Source organism: Malus sylvestris, chromosome 17 (assembly GCF_916048215.2).
Source record: "Malus sylvestris chromosome 17, drMalSylv7.2, whole genome shotgun sequence".
NCBI lineage: Eukaryota > Viridiplantae > Streptophyta > Magnoliopsida > Rosales > Rosaceae > Malus > Malus sylvestris.
This window is the reverse complement of record NC_062276.1, coordinates 6,865,557-6,879,735: the sequence shown is the minus strand read 5'-3', so window position 1 is coordinate 6,879,735 and position 14,179 is coordinate 6,865,557. Positions and strand designations below refer to the sequence as shown.

The window sequence follows — 14,179 nt, the reverse complement described above, 5'->3', positions numbered from 1 at the left end:
CCCATCCTGTCCAATCACATGAAATCCCATCGTAGGATTAGATAAGTTAAACTTATTGCTTATTCTCTTTTCGTCGACGTGAAATGATAATTGAGCATCATTTAACGTGATAATAAGAATCTCATAGTGAGTGAAAGGAAGTACGTCCAAAACTTTTCCTTATTTTCAAATTTAGGATTTAATTTTTGAAATGATCTTTATTTGTTTAAACATTTTTTGTACTTCAAAAGCGTCTTATTTTTGTTTATCGATAAGACATTATTTTTTGTACAAACGATATTGACGATGATGGATTCGAATTAGCCCTCTATAAGCCCCTCGCAACGGTCAACTCTATTTGAAAATCACATAAGAAAATGATTTTTATCAAAATTGTGATATGTACCTCTTGAAGAAGTTTGCAAGATAGACCTTTTCAAAGAGCTAAAAAAAAAAAATATATATATATATATATTTATTTTTATTTTTATTTTTTTTTTGTCGATAGCTAAAATATAATCTTACGGGCACCAATTTTTATCCCGTGATATTGTAAGCTAACATTCCATTTGTTGAACCTTGTTTATTTATAAAACCGATAAGTAACTATTATGTCACGATGATTAAACCTTTATACTTTTTTTACATTTTCAGTTATGTTTTATGACCAATTATTTACCCTTTCTGGATTATATTTAATTCAATGGTAAAAAATAAGCATGAAAGTATAGATGTAAAAGGAGAAAAATAGTGAGTGGAAATCAATTTCGTTTAGTCATTGTTTTTTGGAATTTGTTATTGGCAATCAAAATATTTAATTGTGCACTCCAAACTTCTTATTTTTTGAAAGAAAAATATTCTTATGAGTAGTGTACATTTAAATTTTTAGAGTACAAATAGTAGTTTTTTTTATTTTTTTTTATAACACGACGACATATACTAGGAAATGAAAGATTTGTGCTAAGTCTCATAATGATCATCATAATAAATTACCATTAAACGTGAACCATCGGGAAATTCCAACTAAGAGCTCTCACTCACTCACATATTGTACAATTGAACATGAGTGTAAAAAGGAAAGGAGTAAAAATTAGTGTGTACAAATCTTTTTTGCAGGTGATAAGACATATTTGAAAATGTGGAGATATGCTACAAGTATGTAAGTTTCTCTCTACATAGCGTTTTTGCTCACCACCATAACTATAATATATATTTATTGTACACTTAATTATCTGTCACATGTCATGTCACTTAAATTATAATTAACTTTCACTTTAAATATTACTTTTTCAATTTTAAAAAATATTAACTAAGATTAAGTAAAATGATATGTGATAAATGATTAGGTGTATGGTAAACATACATCATAGTTTATGATGATGCAATTGCAAATGCTCCATTTCTCTAAAACATACGATTTAAAATTGATATTGACCTTGGCAAACATGTCTTCCTTGAAATGTTGTTCATATGCATGGCATCAGATTTATCTTGAAATACGATAGAAACTAATTTTGTTCTTACCAATTCTCGTATGGAAAATTATGTGTGGCCAATATGATAGTAACACTCAGCTGGTCAGATGTAAGAGCCCGTTTGGTGGGTGGATAAGATTGAGCTTTAGAGATGAGATTTGATTGGTAAAGACTTATAAGATATGACGTGTAACCCATGTATAAAGATATATTAAATAACTCACTCTATTATGAACTTGTTACTCATCATGTTCAGTCATGTCCATATAATATTTTGACACATCAAACAACAGATTGGACTCAAGTCCATTTTAATTAATTACAATCTATCTCATCCAGTTCACCAAATAGGACTTAATGGAATTGAACAGGTGTACGAAAAGTTTCATGGACCATTACAGAAGCATATTCTGAATATATACTAAATATGTTAAGGTACTATATATACTGTATTAACCAGAAATGAGTAGTAATTCTTGTATACTAAACCCCTACTGAGGTAAAAAATGGATCTAGCTAATCCTCTGACAAATTTACTAAGCTAAATGTTAGTGTTGATTATCTCATTAGGGGGATAAGACGTATGCCTATAATAACCGTCGAGAATGATGGTAATCCAACTTCTATGAATGGATATCCCATGAAGTAGGTTCATATAGGTAAGAACAAATCACTTGTTGGTCGGGCGTGCACTATTAATTTAGATCAAATGTTGTTATTGTTGAGAGTCTATCCCTATGGTGCAGATGGTGCAAATACTGCAGTGTATGAGATTGAACTTATGTTCTTAATGAATACTATACCCTATATACAGGCGGTATGCTTGAATGCAATGTGTACTTGATGGATTCATCTATATGAGTGTAGGAGTAAGGATGCTTTCTATGAGAGTTTAGGCAAGTTCTTTGGAGCAATCATGAATATCCAAGTGGGCGCATGACCTATTCATGCCAACCTGCTCGAACAAGCTCAATTTCAAGGATTTAATGTGGATGGTTAGTCATATGATTCATACAAATAAACATTGATTCATAGAAAATTTAGTTTTCAACAAATTTCTATGAGTAACGACTAGCTCTTCATAAGGCTGGTTCATAGTCAAAAAGACACCAGTTCTGATGTGTTTGGATTTTCACTTTTCTTTGGTACTTCATTTCCTCTTTAAACTTTTGCATCTCAAATTCCCTTCTACTCAATTTGTATTTTGAAATATGCCAGGGATTATTGGAATATGTAATTGGGTATTTCAAAACACAATTCATATATCAAAACTTCATTGATCATGTTAATATCATTCTTAATTTTTCTTTTAATTCTCAGTTTTGTTTGCAAACCAAAATTAATGCATTAAAGGAGGTTTATTGTTAGCATTTGATTGTGCAATAATGCTCCTCGAATTCCCATTATTTGGCCACCATTCTGTTTGTGATTAGACCTATATATTACTATTGCGTAAATCAAAAGGGTAAATTGCAGTTCCAGTCAAGTCCTCTACTATTCTATAAGTTTTCAATCCTTGCTTTTTAATTTGATCACCTATTCTCTCAAGTGCTAAAGAATTAAGTTGTTCATCCGATCTAAGTATTGCGAGCGCACGCTTACAAAGATCACAAGTCTTGAAGGGTAGGGCGTCATAACCTACTACATCGAAATATTGTCGCCGAGGAGTGAAATTTACCCTTAAAGACAATGACTTACATGCCTTAACCTAAAATTTTGTTTCTAATCAAGCATTGACGAAGAGTGGTTTCTATGTTATAAAAAATAAGTATTTCGTTGTTGTTTCATTATTTATATGATTTATCATATCAACATAAATTATAATTTACTAATATTCATCTTGTGTGAATTCTTGTAGGATAAACATTATCTGTATTCTCAAAATTTTTAACAACTATAACACTTGAATTAGTACTATCACGTAACGATTTTCTTGAAAAAAGAAATTATTGTTTCGTGCTACATTTAGCAGTCGAACTTGTCGAGATATTCATAACCATACACATCCACGCAAGTGTGGATTTATGATGAGAGTTAGCACCATATGGTCGTTGGTATCAGGCGGCAAGCCCTACATAAAATTCTGTTAGGTTCCGAATCAAATGCAGGGACCAATGTGTTGTAGTTTGGTGGGCTGAGTCTAGTTCCTAGTGTTGTATCGAACTCAATACAAATATTTTACGTCTTTGTCACGCATATAAGTCAAATTTATATAGACTAAAAGGAAAAAGTAGCCAAATTCATGAACTCCCCCACCAATCGCAGCCACAAGTTCTGTCGGAGTCGCGCCATAATCAAGCTACTGTATATATATGTAGAGAGAATATGATATGACCAAATTCTCCATATATTCCAACAAAAAATAATTCTCTACTTATTGGCATCGTAGAGTTAACTGAGTCAAATTTATTACTGTTTATGTTGATAATTGAGAATCATTTAACGAAAAGTCAAGAATCTCGTATGTAATAAAATTAGAAAGTTCGGGAAAGTGAGGGAAAGTGCGCTAGAACTCTTCCTTATTTTCAAATTTAGGATTTATTCTTTCAAAAAGGTCTTTATTTGTTTCAACATTTTCAGTACTTCAAAAGAGTTTTTTTTCTTCCTTTGCCGATAAGGCACTCTATTTTCTTATACAATCGATATTGAGGAGATTTTTTTTAAAGATCACGCAACAGTCCACTCCATTTAAAAATCACGTAATAAAATGATTTTTATCGAAATTGTGATATCTACGGTACCTCTTGAAGAGTTTGCAAGATGTTTTTTTAAAGAGCTAAAAAAAATGAGTGGAAATCACTTTCGTTTAGTTATTGATAACAACAATAATTAGTGAGGAGATTTTTTTTTAAAGATCAAGTAATAGTCCACTCCATTTAAAAATCACATAATAAAATGATTTTTATCGAAATTGTGATTTGTACCTCTTGAAGAGTTTGCAAGATGTTTTTTTTTAAGAGCTAAAAAAAGTGAGTGGAAATCACTTTCGTTTAGTTATTGATAACAACAATAATTAGTTATTATTTGTTTTTTAAATTGTTATTGATACTCTAAAAATCTAACTTTGCACTTCAAACTTTTTATAGTTAGAAAGAAAATTACTCTTATGATGAGGCAATATTATATTTTTAGAATGCAAATAGCAGTCCGCTTGTTTTTCTAATATAACGATGTATACTAAAAAATGAAAAATTTGTGCTAAGTCTCACAATAACCATCATAATAAATTAGTATTAAACTTGCTGCCTACGAAATTCGAACTAAGAGCTCTCACCCATATTTTTCACAATTCAATATGATGAGTATAAAGGAAGAAAAAAGTAGCGTGTGAAAATCACTTCACTTCAGTTACGATGGCAACATAATTAGTCATTATTGAAGTGATTGCCAAATAAACAATGTTTGATTGAAAATTTATCAGGCACAGTGGCCCAAAAATAATCCAATATAAAATCAAAATCGCAGGCCCATTACCAAATCAAACATGGGCCTGAGATTTCAGATCCAAAACTGTGCGCCAACCAAACCAACGACCAAACAAACCACCAAAATGTCATCCACCTTCCCCACCAACCATCGAACCATCTGAAATCTCTCTCCATCTCCCATCCCATTATCTCCAATCCAGCGAGAGATGCAGACCCGGTTCACGGCCCTAGCGGCTCGGACCCTAAAATCGACCGCCCGGTCCTTCTCCTCCTCCTCCACGCAAACCCCGCCCTTAACCGCCGCAACCTCCTCCCAGTTCCCACAAACTCTGGCGGGCCTCCGGGCCCGCCTCGCCGCCGAGTCTCCGGTTCTGACGGACTTCGTGGAAGGCGAAGGCCCCTACTCCGTCGAAGTCGGAACCAAGAAGAATCCTCTCCCGAAGCCGAAATGGATGAAGGAGTCAATCCCCGGCGGCCAAAAGTACACTCAGATCAAGAAAAAGCTCAGGGAATTGAAGCTCCACACGGTGTGCGAGGAGGCCAAGTGCCCCAACCTCGGCGAGTGCTGGTCCGGCGGCGAGACTGGCACCGCCACCGCCACGATTATGATTCTCGGTGATACGTGTACGCGCGGTTGCAGGCAAGTTGTTTGATGAAATGCGCATGTGAGAGAATTGCTGTGTCTTTTGGTTTATGTATGTTGATGGGAATTTTTTGGTTTTGTGCTGATATTATCAGGTTTTGTAATGTGAAGACTTCCAGGACTCCTCCGCCGCCGGACCCTAATGAGCCGACCAATGTGGCGGAGGCGATTGCGTCTTGGGGTTTGGATTATGTGGTGATTACTAGCGTGGACCGGGACGATTTGCCCGATCAAGGGAGTGGACATTTTGCTGAGACCGTGCAAAAGTTGAAGGTGCTCAAACCCAGCATGCTCATTGAGGCTTTGGGTATGGTTTTGTTCTTCAGTTTAAATTAGGACGATGTTGTCAGCTCGGTATGGAATTCGGAACATTTATTTTGATTCGACGAAATATTGCCTTTTGTATGCCCGTATGATTAAGAGGTTGTGAGTATTAATCTAATGGATGTGAAGTTTGGCAATTATGTGATTAGAGTTCATATGTGATGTTGATTTTGCACGTTGTCTTGTAGTTCCTGATTTTCGGGGAGACTCAAGCTGTGTAGAGAAAGTTGCAACATCGGGATTAGATGTCCTTGCGCACAATATAGAGACGGTTGAAGAGCTTCAGAGGGCAGTGCGGGATCATCGTGCCAATTTTAAACAATCTTTAGATGTTTTAATGATGGCCAAAGACTATGCTCCTGCTGGAACACTTACAAAGACTTCAATAATGTTAGGGTGTGGAGAAACGCCTGATCAGGTTGTGAGGACAATGGAGAAGGTGAGAGCTGCAGGTGTCGATGTTATGACATTTGGTCAATACATGCGACCTTCGAAGCGCCACATGCCTGTGTCTGAATACATTACTCCTGAGGCCTTTGAGAGATACCGAGCTCTTGGCATGGAAATGGTATACTTTTACCCTTTTGTTCTTAACTATGCTGGCTATGCTATTTGATTCCATGTTTCTATTCGGAGCAGGTTTTTTCATATTCTCTTGTGGTGATTGTTTGAGCATTGGGATGATTAGTAGCTCTTCCATGTGACTTTAACTAGTGTATTATTTGGCTACGGCAACAGTATTGACTCCGTTCAGGGATTTCCTTATTGACTTGATTTGTCCTCTACTTTATTATCTCAACGATCATTATTGGTAATGCTTGTGTTCGAGAAGAATCGTAGGGTGTTTCCTTTTCTCACTTACTAGTATTCACTTTTCGAGAAATATTGACTGCAATACAACCATAGGAAGACACAGGATTTATATAATTAACTCTTATAGGGGATGAAACACTTAAACTACTCAAGGCTGTAATCCTTGAACGTCAACTTGTCATTGTTGCCAAAAAATGAGGGGATGTGATTTTTGTCAACCTATTTATATTGGGAGTTTAGCATAACATTATTAAACATACGATCTTCTGGCCCGCCTCACCTATATAAATTTGTTGACAAGCATCTCACTGTATTGTTACATCTCATTGTATCAAGCATACTATCACCTGATCCTCTTGTATGTATACAAGTTTAACTTACTGTATATTTTAAATGGAACAGGGATTTCGATATGTGGCATCTGGTCCCATGGTAAGGTCGTCATACAAAGCTGGTGAATACTACATCAAATCTATGATAGAATCAGACCGGGCTAAATCTTCGCATGTTTCTGCCTCGTGATGAGTGGGTTTGTTTCCTACATATGAAATCTTCATGTCTTCCATGAAATTCCGGTCTGTGTTCTTCTCCCTCAGGCTCAGTCTGTGAATTGTACAAGTGATGATTATAGAGGGCCCAAGCTTACCCGGTCTTGTTACGATATCAATTCCGGTTGTATTCTCAATTCATTGTAATTGTCAGTTGTGAATCATCTTATTAATACTTAATAACAAGAATAATTGCCTATTCTTCAATAGCAAATCATGTATATGTGCTTTGTTTTTTGTTTCGGATTCTAGTTTTGGCACTTAACACGCGAAATGTCGGATGCAGAATGCAAGCAACGGCCGTACGATGATGTATCTTATAGAACTTAATACAATGTGATGATGAAGGAATGGACAGTGTAGTTAATATATTCCTTGCTTATAAGTCCCACCTGTTTGTTGGTACCATTTCTTAGAGTACTGGACCTACCCTGCTACTAAATTCTGTTTTGTCTGGGGCCTTTCATGCCCCAAGTTTTCAATTTGTAGGTCACAAGCTCACATGCATCTCCTCTGGGGACCATATTGAATATTGACGCTGGTGGCGTATGGGGCATCTTTCGGCCTTGTTTCTTAACTTTTGTCCGTACGAAAACCATCGTTATCAATATCCTGATGCATTTCACGCCAGAGTATTGTAGTCGGACTCCAATTATTTATTTATTTTTGGTAAAAAGGAGTTTAGGAGGAGATTGGTTACTCTCATTGCCAGCGCAGAAGCTAGGGCATACTCACAACATCGAGACAGAAGGAATTACGCATGGCACCTAACTGCCAATTGCCGCCAGTATAAATTTACATAGGAATTTACATATCGCACACCAACGAGAACTGCTAGTAGCAAAACTTGAACTTTAATGAAATAGCACACAAGGCAACCTTAACAACTGAGCCAACCCTCTTGGTGACCCCAAATTTTTAAGTTGCTCTAGAAACCATATAATCACTGAGCGTGTTGGGTTTCTTTGCCTGCAGTATTTTTGTTTAGGGATGACAACAGTTCGGTTTGGAGACGGAAATGCTATATATCCATCCCTATAATCACGAAAATTAACCATATCCATAACCGCAAATTAACCATACCCACCGGATAACGGATTTTCTATCGGTTAATGGTTATATTCATCTTCATCAAAAATAAAAAATTATATTAATCTAATTGACGCATAATAATTTAGTAAATACTAATTTCGTCATTCAATAGCCACATCTAATACTAAGAAACATAACAATGAATGAATTTTTTATAGTATAAAAATAAGTGTATTGAATAAAACATTGATAGCCACATCTAATACTAAGAAACATAACAATGAATGAATTTTTTATAGTATAAAAATAAGTGTATTGAATAAAACATTGATGATGTGAGTTGTTGATATCTCCCATAAGCATTATGTTTGGTGCATAATGAATATGGTATAGGGTTTGATAAATAAGGAATATAGTATAGGGTTCGGTGAATACTATAATATTATATACTAAATATATTATTCGGTTTGGATTTGGGATGAATACGGATTAGGGACCTCTATAACTATATTCAAAACCATAACCAATAAAAGTTCACGATTTTTCCCCATATTCATAATATACCCAAATTTTCATACCTAAATCCACTCAATTCGGATAATTATCCACGGTTATCGGGTTTAACGGTTTGGATTGTCATCTGTTGTGTCCATTCATATTTACAAGTTGAACGTAGTCCCGCTGAGGCTCTCTCCTCTCACTGTCACCCCAATTCCTTTCATTCAGATTTCAGTCTCCAATTTATGACCGTTAAATTCGAAAATTTTAATTCCCACCTTGGCTCCCTAGCAGTCGCTACCACTAAAGCGCTCTGAAAAGCGATAATCTCTGCTTTCACAAACCAAATCCCCATCAAAATCACAAATGGGTTGTTGTCTCGGCACCGCCAAGACCCAGAAACCTCCCCCTCACCACCACCCAAATGGCCCCAACAACCGCCACTTCCACGCCAGATCTTCCCTCGCGGAACCTGACCCGACCCTTATCCCGAAAACCCAACTCAGAGCCGCAGCACCGCCACTACCGGTTGTTGAAATCGAAGAAGAGTCGGTGAAAGAGGTTCTCTCCGAAACCCCCATTTCAAAACCCCAAGTGCCCAAAATAATCCCAGACAAGGACACTCGTTCGCCTCCGAAACTCCAGTCTGAGCAGCCGCCAAAACAGCTCGCCGTCGCCGTTGCCGTATCCGCCGAGCCTTCTCAGGCTTCGGAGCCCTGTGGGGTCAGCGTCAGCGAAAGCTACTCGTACTCGACGGCGACCACAGCCACCACCATTACGGAAGCCAGAGACGACGAGGCAACGAGTAAGCGGAAGAAAGATGTAGGTCCCAGAGTGAAAGGCGCTTCTTCAACCGCGGCGAGTAGTAAGCGCCCTTACTCCGGCGACCTCGCCGCCCGGAGGGAAAGAGCAGCCAGACCTCTGGCAAGGGCATCGGACACTTCGATTGCGAAGAGAAATCGCACCGAAACGAGTTCATTTCGCGGGCGGGAGTCAGGTCAGCCCCGGACTACGCAGCAGCGCAGCGTTGGCCCCACCGGAGTGAGGCGGGATACGGTGTCGTCCAGGTCGAGGTCACCGGCTACCCGGACTGCCGGTGGAGTGGGTCGAGGGGGGAGGGGAAGAAGCCCGTCGGCGTCGAAGTTGACTGGACCAGCCGGTGGTAGTTCTTCACAGCTGGGAGTGGGAGTTGAGAAACAGAGCAAAACTAGAAAGGAGGATGGGCCAAACAGCGCCGTCGTGGAGCAGGGGAATGAGGGTAAAATTAGAGAGGAGGAACCAAACGGCGGTGTTTCACAGCAGGGGAATGAGCCCTCCATCGACAACCCTCTGGTTTCGTTAGAGTGCTTCATCTTTGTCTAAAGTTGATTCTTTACTGGTTGCATTTTGTCAAAAGTGCTTTTCTTGTTTTTGAAAGTACTGTGGAATTAAGCACTTTCCTTGCAAATGTTGGCAAAACATGTTTTGCTTTCTTAAACAATGGCAAATTGGGTTTTGCTTTCTGAAACAATGTAAATTCTCTGGAAAATGGTATAAAGATCGAGTCTTTTATCTAAATATTGTTCAAGTTGCTCTAGCATCTTAATTTTGTGTGAATTAGTTATGAGCACCCTTCATTCGGAGAGGATCTTGTGTACTGACAGATGCCGCATTCAGTCTCTCTCTCAATCGGATGAGACCATGGGTAGGAACGGAAGAAAAGGGAATACGAAAGTCTCTCTTTCTATGTGTGGCCGGGCAGCGCATGCTCCGGCGGACCGACCTTAGAATTTACAAACTACAGACAATGACAATGTTGCTGTTCTTTCTTCCCATTGTTGTTATAATTTACTTATTTGGCTTGTTTTTGTGTGTGTGTGTGTGTGGTTGTTTTTCAAATGTTGAGATTTGCAAAATTGTGTGGGGATAGGTTTGTCCTGGAATATTGGTATCTTCGCTTGGAATGGGATGGGTACAAGCTTCCAGCATCCCGCTGTTTCTAGGAAATTTCCTGTCCTTCCTCGGTTTTTCTTCATTACGTGACCACATTAAGTGAACTTTCCCATTGTTAGAGTGGTACATTGCTCCATCGGAGGGGTCATTACTCTCTCGGAGTGGAATGTTCTACTCCGAGCACAACACTACTATTTGAAGCACTACCACTTTAAGCATAAACGTTACCACTTTTCACACTATGTACCGCACTTGGAGCATTCACACAATGAAGGACAATGGGTCATCGCTTTCAGGAGTAGTGTTGTTTTGAGTTTTGAGTTGAACTCCTACTGAGTGTTCTAATCATACAGCTTTGTGTTTATGATTAGAACCGTTCATACTATGATCATTATGTAAATATCGTCTATACAAAAAATGAATTAAAACTAAGGTTGTTTAATCAAGTTATTGTAGCAAATATATAGACGGTTTGTAATGCTTTTACCAATTATGTTCATTTGTTTTTATACAATTCGATGACTAAATTAAAGACCTTAGTTTTAATTGATTATTTGTAGATGCGATCTTTATAGAGTGATTTATAAAATGAGCGATTTTGATCATGATCATAAACACAAAGTTCTATAAATTTGGAACGAACAATTTTGATAGGAACTCCGACTCATCCTTTGAGTAGCCAAATACTATTCTTTACTTATTAGATGATTATTTGATATTTAGAAGTAAAAACCAAGAAAATCCATTTGAGATGACAGCCAAAGCTTTATACATATGATTGTTGTAGTGCTGATGAGTTTGGTTCCTGGCTTCTTCCTACGTTCAAAACACTAACGTGGTCGTCAACTAACCCAAATTCAATCATATGTCCGGAACTAAAAGAAGTAACGAAAACTAGGTTTTGTTGCCGGTATCCATGTCTTGCTTCGACCTGCAATTTAGCTGAAGATGGAACTGAAGCGCGGTTTGTGTTGATGGAGAGGCCAAGCGATGCGCTCTGGCAGACACGGTGCAGGAGCAGGATGTGCAATGAAGGTAGGCATATCTTCTCCAGGCATCATCACAGATACTTCTCTGGCATAATTTCTCATCTGCACAAATGTAATACAAAACATATCAACCCGAGCAAATATGTTTTAGGTCAGAGTTCGATTCTCTCCAATGTAACTAAAATAAACCATTGACGCATCGAAATAAAGAAGTCAGAAGGAAGGAATCCAAATGAATCAGTAAAATCAAAGAGGGTCCTGATCATGGAAGATACTTTTCTGGCGTGGTTGGTGGCTTTTAACTTTAAAGATTCAAATGCAGCATGCTGTTGATAATTTAATCAAAATTATTATAAAACAGGCTTTTTTAATTTTAATTATTCCCTTTACAAGTAGGTCGAGGAAAAGCAAACTTATAAAAATATTCCTTCAATTATATACGTTCCAAAATACTAACCCTCTCCACAAATCAAGGCTTCCTAAACATAAAAAATATCCAAAATTCCCTGAACTTCCTAAAACGCTCAATGTCGCGTGGACACGTGGTATATGGGAAGCGATTAAGATATGGCTTAAGTCAAGATTATAATTGTAGAATGAAGATTAACAAATGGGGTTAAACATGCCTGTTGTTTTCGAGATCATAGAAGGCATAAACATCGGTCATTGTAGCATGTGATTAAGTTTGCCATTCCCATGGTAATTGTTTAAGGGTAAAAAACAAGTTCTTGTTGCTAATTGATGGATCCTAGTATATATCTACCAATTTACCTAACTAGCTAGCTATTACCCACGATTTCGAGTACTTGAATTCAAGGGGTGTGAATTAGGGCTAAAACTTAGCATACTTTATGTGCCTATTTCTCTTTGAGTGTCAAGTGAGGAGAGACATAAGTGCAACATGGTGTATTTTATCTCTCTTCTCATGTGATGGATCAGCGTCAAAGTGACAAGGCCAAAGGATTAAGCCAAGTGAACAAAGCATTACAAACATTAATTATGAAAAATGGATTAAAATGATAAATTTTTTCACAAGATTTTGGATATTAATCATTAATTAAGTAGAGCATAAAATCACCCCGGGTGACCCAATGTTTGGGGACGAATTCAAGCTTGTATTTCACACGGCATGTCCTAAGTTCAATTCCTGAGTGCGTGTGAATCACACAATAGTGGTCAGAAGGAGGCTGAAATGCCTCAGTGAGTCTTTCCGGCCCCCAAAAGGGTGGACTTTTATGACGAAACCACCATCTGATCCTTTTTTAGAAGAAAAAAAAAAAGGAGAAGTAGAGCATAATAATGCAGATCCTATGAAATCTTAAATGTAATGCAGCCCACTATTGAAATTGGAAGCTCCAAATAACACCCTGTCATCTTTGCTGGTTGTTTTTAAATCATTAAACTAAACCACCAACTCCTCAATTAGCTTAAGCGCCTAAATGCTAATAATGCACACAAATGAACAAAAGGAAATGCTAAAAAGAACAACGGAAGGAAATTTCCACCCTCCCTTTTCTTTCATGCATTCTTTCATTTCGTTTCGAACTCTTGGACTGAATAAATTAAAAGAGAATTTACGGTGAAAACGAGAGAATGATTTTGTAAGGAGAAAACTTAAATGTGAAATCACCATCCAAAGAAAAAACAATGGTTTTTTTTTTTTAAATTTTTAAATTTTTTTTCCAATTTTGGCACAATCTCGTCAAATTTCACACCTTTAACTAGAAGTGCATCCCATAAACAAGTAAGTAAAAAAAGAAAGTAAGACAAACTGTTTATCAAACTACTCTAATTTACAAGAAGAGTGATTCGAAATTTGGCTGTAAAGGAGCTGGGAACACGGCCCTGTCCAACTGTGCTAACCCACATCTGTGCAGTAATAACAATTAAAGGGGAAGAAAAAAAGATAAAAAAGCTTACTTTGTGATAGTTGTGGCGATCAAGCTTGGAATCATTGTTGGTATTCTGTGCCTGAAGATCCAAATGAGTAGTGGCAGCAGTCCGAGCTGAAGTGGTCAGCTGTGATGATCTGGGCCTGAAAAATCTCTCAAAAATTGCCATGACGAGAAACATTGAGATGAGAATAGCAGTTGCTACAAAACCTAAAGAAACTGCATTCACTGAGTTGTTGAAGTTCCTCCATTGCTCCTCTTCTATCTCTGTATTTACTGGAGCTAGAGCAATGCCTTGCCACCTATCTTCACCGCCCATTAGATTCAGACCGAAACCTCGGAGAAAAACCGATGGGAAACTCGGTTGCGCATTTCTTTCATGACATACTGATATGTAAACAAGAAACGCAGACAGGAAAAGAGAGAGAAATAGTGAAATGGTTGGAGGATGAAATGCCTATGGAGTCGTTTGGTTTTATGGGATAGTTTTTTCTTCTACAGAATTATTAAATATGAGCACTTGTTTTGGGCCAAAAGTTTGTGATCTTGTATCTTCGTATATTTTATTAGTTATTCAAACCTAACAATTTCTAAAGCAGCGATATTTTATTCTAAACTATTCTAAG

General features: G+C 37.5%; 3 protein-coding genes across 3 annotated transcripts; 2 read left to right on the top strand and 1 right to left on the bottom strand.

The window, feature by feature from the left end:
• The first annotated feature begins 5,000 nt into the window (after window positions 1-5,000).
• On the top strand, window positions 5,001-7,424 carry LOC126610099 (lipoyl synthase, mitochondrial-like). The gene is made up of 4 exons (XM_050278070.1): window positions 5,001-5,522; window positions 5,621-5,832; window positions 6,038-6,417; window positions 7,065-7,424. The coding sequence occupies exons 1-4, from the start codon at window positions 5,089-5,091 to the stop codon at window positions 7,182-7,184; spliced, it is 1,146 nt and encodes a 381-aa protein (XP_050134027.1). The 5' UTR covers window positions 5,001-5,088; the 3' UTR covers window positions 7,185-7,424.
• Window positions 7,425-8,917: 1,493 nt separating this feature from the next.
• Window positions 8,918-10,297, top strand: LOC126610098 (uncharacterized). The gene has a single exon (XM_050278069.1). The coding sequence runs from the start codon at window positions 9,107-9,109 to the stop codon at window positions 10,100-10,102; it is 996 nt and encodes a 331-aa protein (XP_050134026.1). The 5' UTR covers window positions 8,918-9,106; the 3' UTR covers window positions 10,103-10,297.
• A 1,045-nt stretch (window positions 10,298-11,342) lies between these two features.
• Window positions 11,343-14,040, bottom strand: LOC126610097 (uncharacterized). The gene is made up of 2 exons (XM_050278068.1): window positions 13,582-14,040; window positions 11,343-11,763 (listed from the first exon to the last, which is right to left on the bottom strand). The coding sequence occupies exons 1-2, from the start codon at window positions 13,870-13,872 to the stop codon at window positions 11,611-11,613; spliced, it is 444 nt and encodes a 147-aa protein (XP_050134025.1). The 5' UTR covers window positions 13,873-14,040; the 3' UTR covers window positions 11,343-11,610.
• Window positions 14,041-14,179: the final 139 nt, after the last annotated feature.

Excerpts from the sequence above, each read along its gene's own strand:
- LOC126610098 (XM_050278069.1), top strand. The coding sequence starts at position 9,107 with ATGGGTTGTTGTCTCGGCACCGCCAAGACCCAGAAACCTCCCCCTCAC.
- LOC126610097 (XM_050278068.1), bottom strand. The coding sequence starts at position 13,872 with ATGGGCGGTGAAGATAGGTGGCAAGGCATTGCTCTAGCTCCAGTAAAT. Across the intron at positions 11,764-13,581 it reads ATCGCCACAACTATCACAAA|ATGAGAAATTATGCCAGAGA; the intron begins GTAAGCTTTTTT and ends ACATTTGTGCAG.
- LOC126610099 (XM_050278070.1), top strand. The coding sequence starts at position 5,089 with ATGCAGACCCGGTTCACGGCCCTAGCGGCTCGGACCCTAAAATCGACC. Across the intron at positions 5,833-6,037 it reads CATGCTCATTGAGGCTTTGG|TTCCTGATTTTCGGGGAGAC; the intron begins GTATGGTTTTGT and ends GTTGTCTTGTAG. Across the intron at positions 6,418-7,064 it reads GAGCTCTTGGCATGGAAATG|GGATTTCGATATGTGGCATC; the intron begins GTATACTTTTAC and ends TAAATGGAACAG.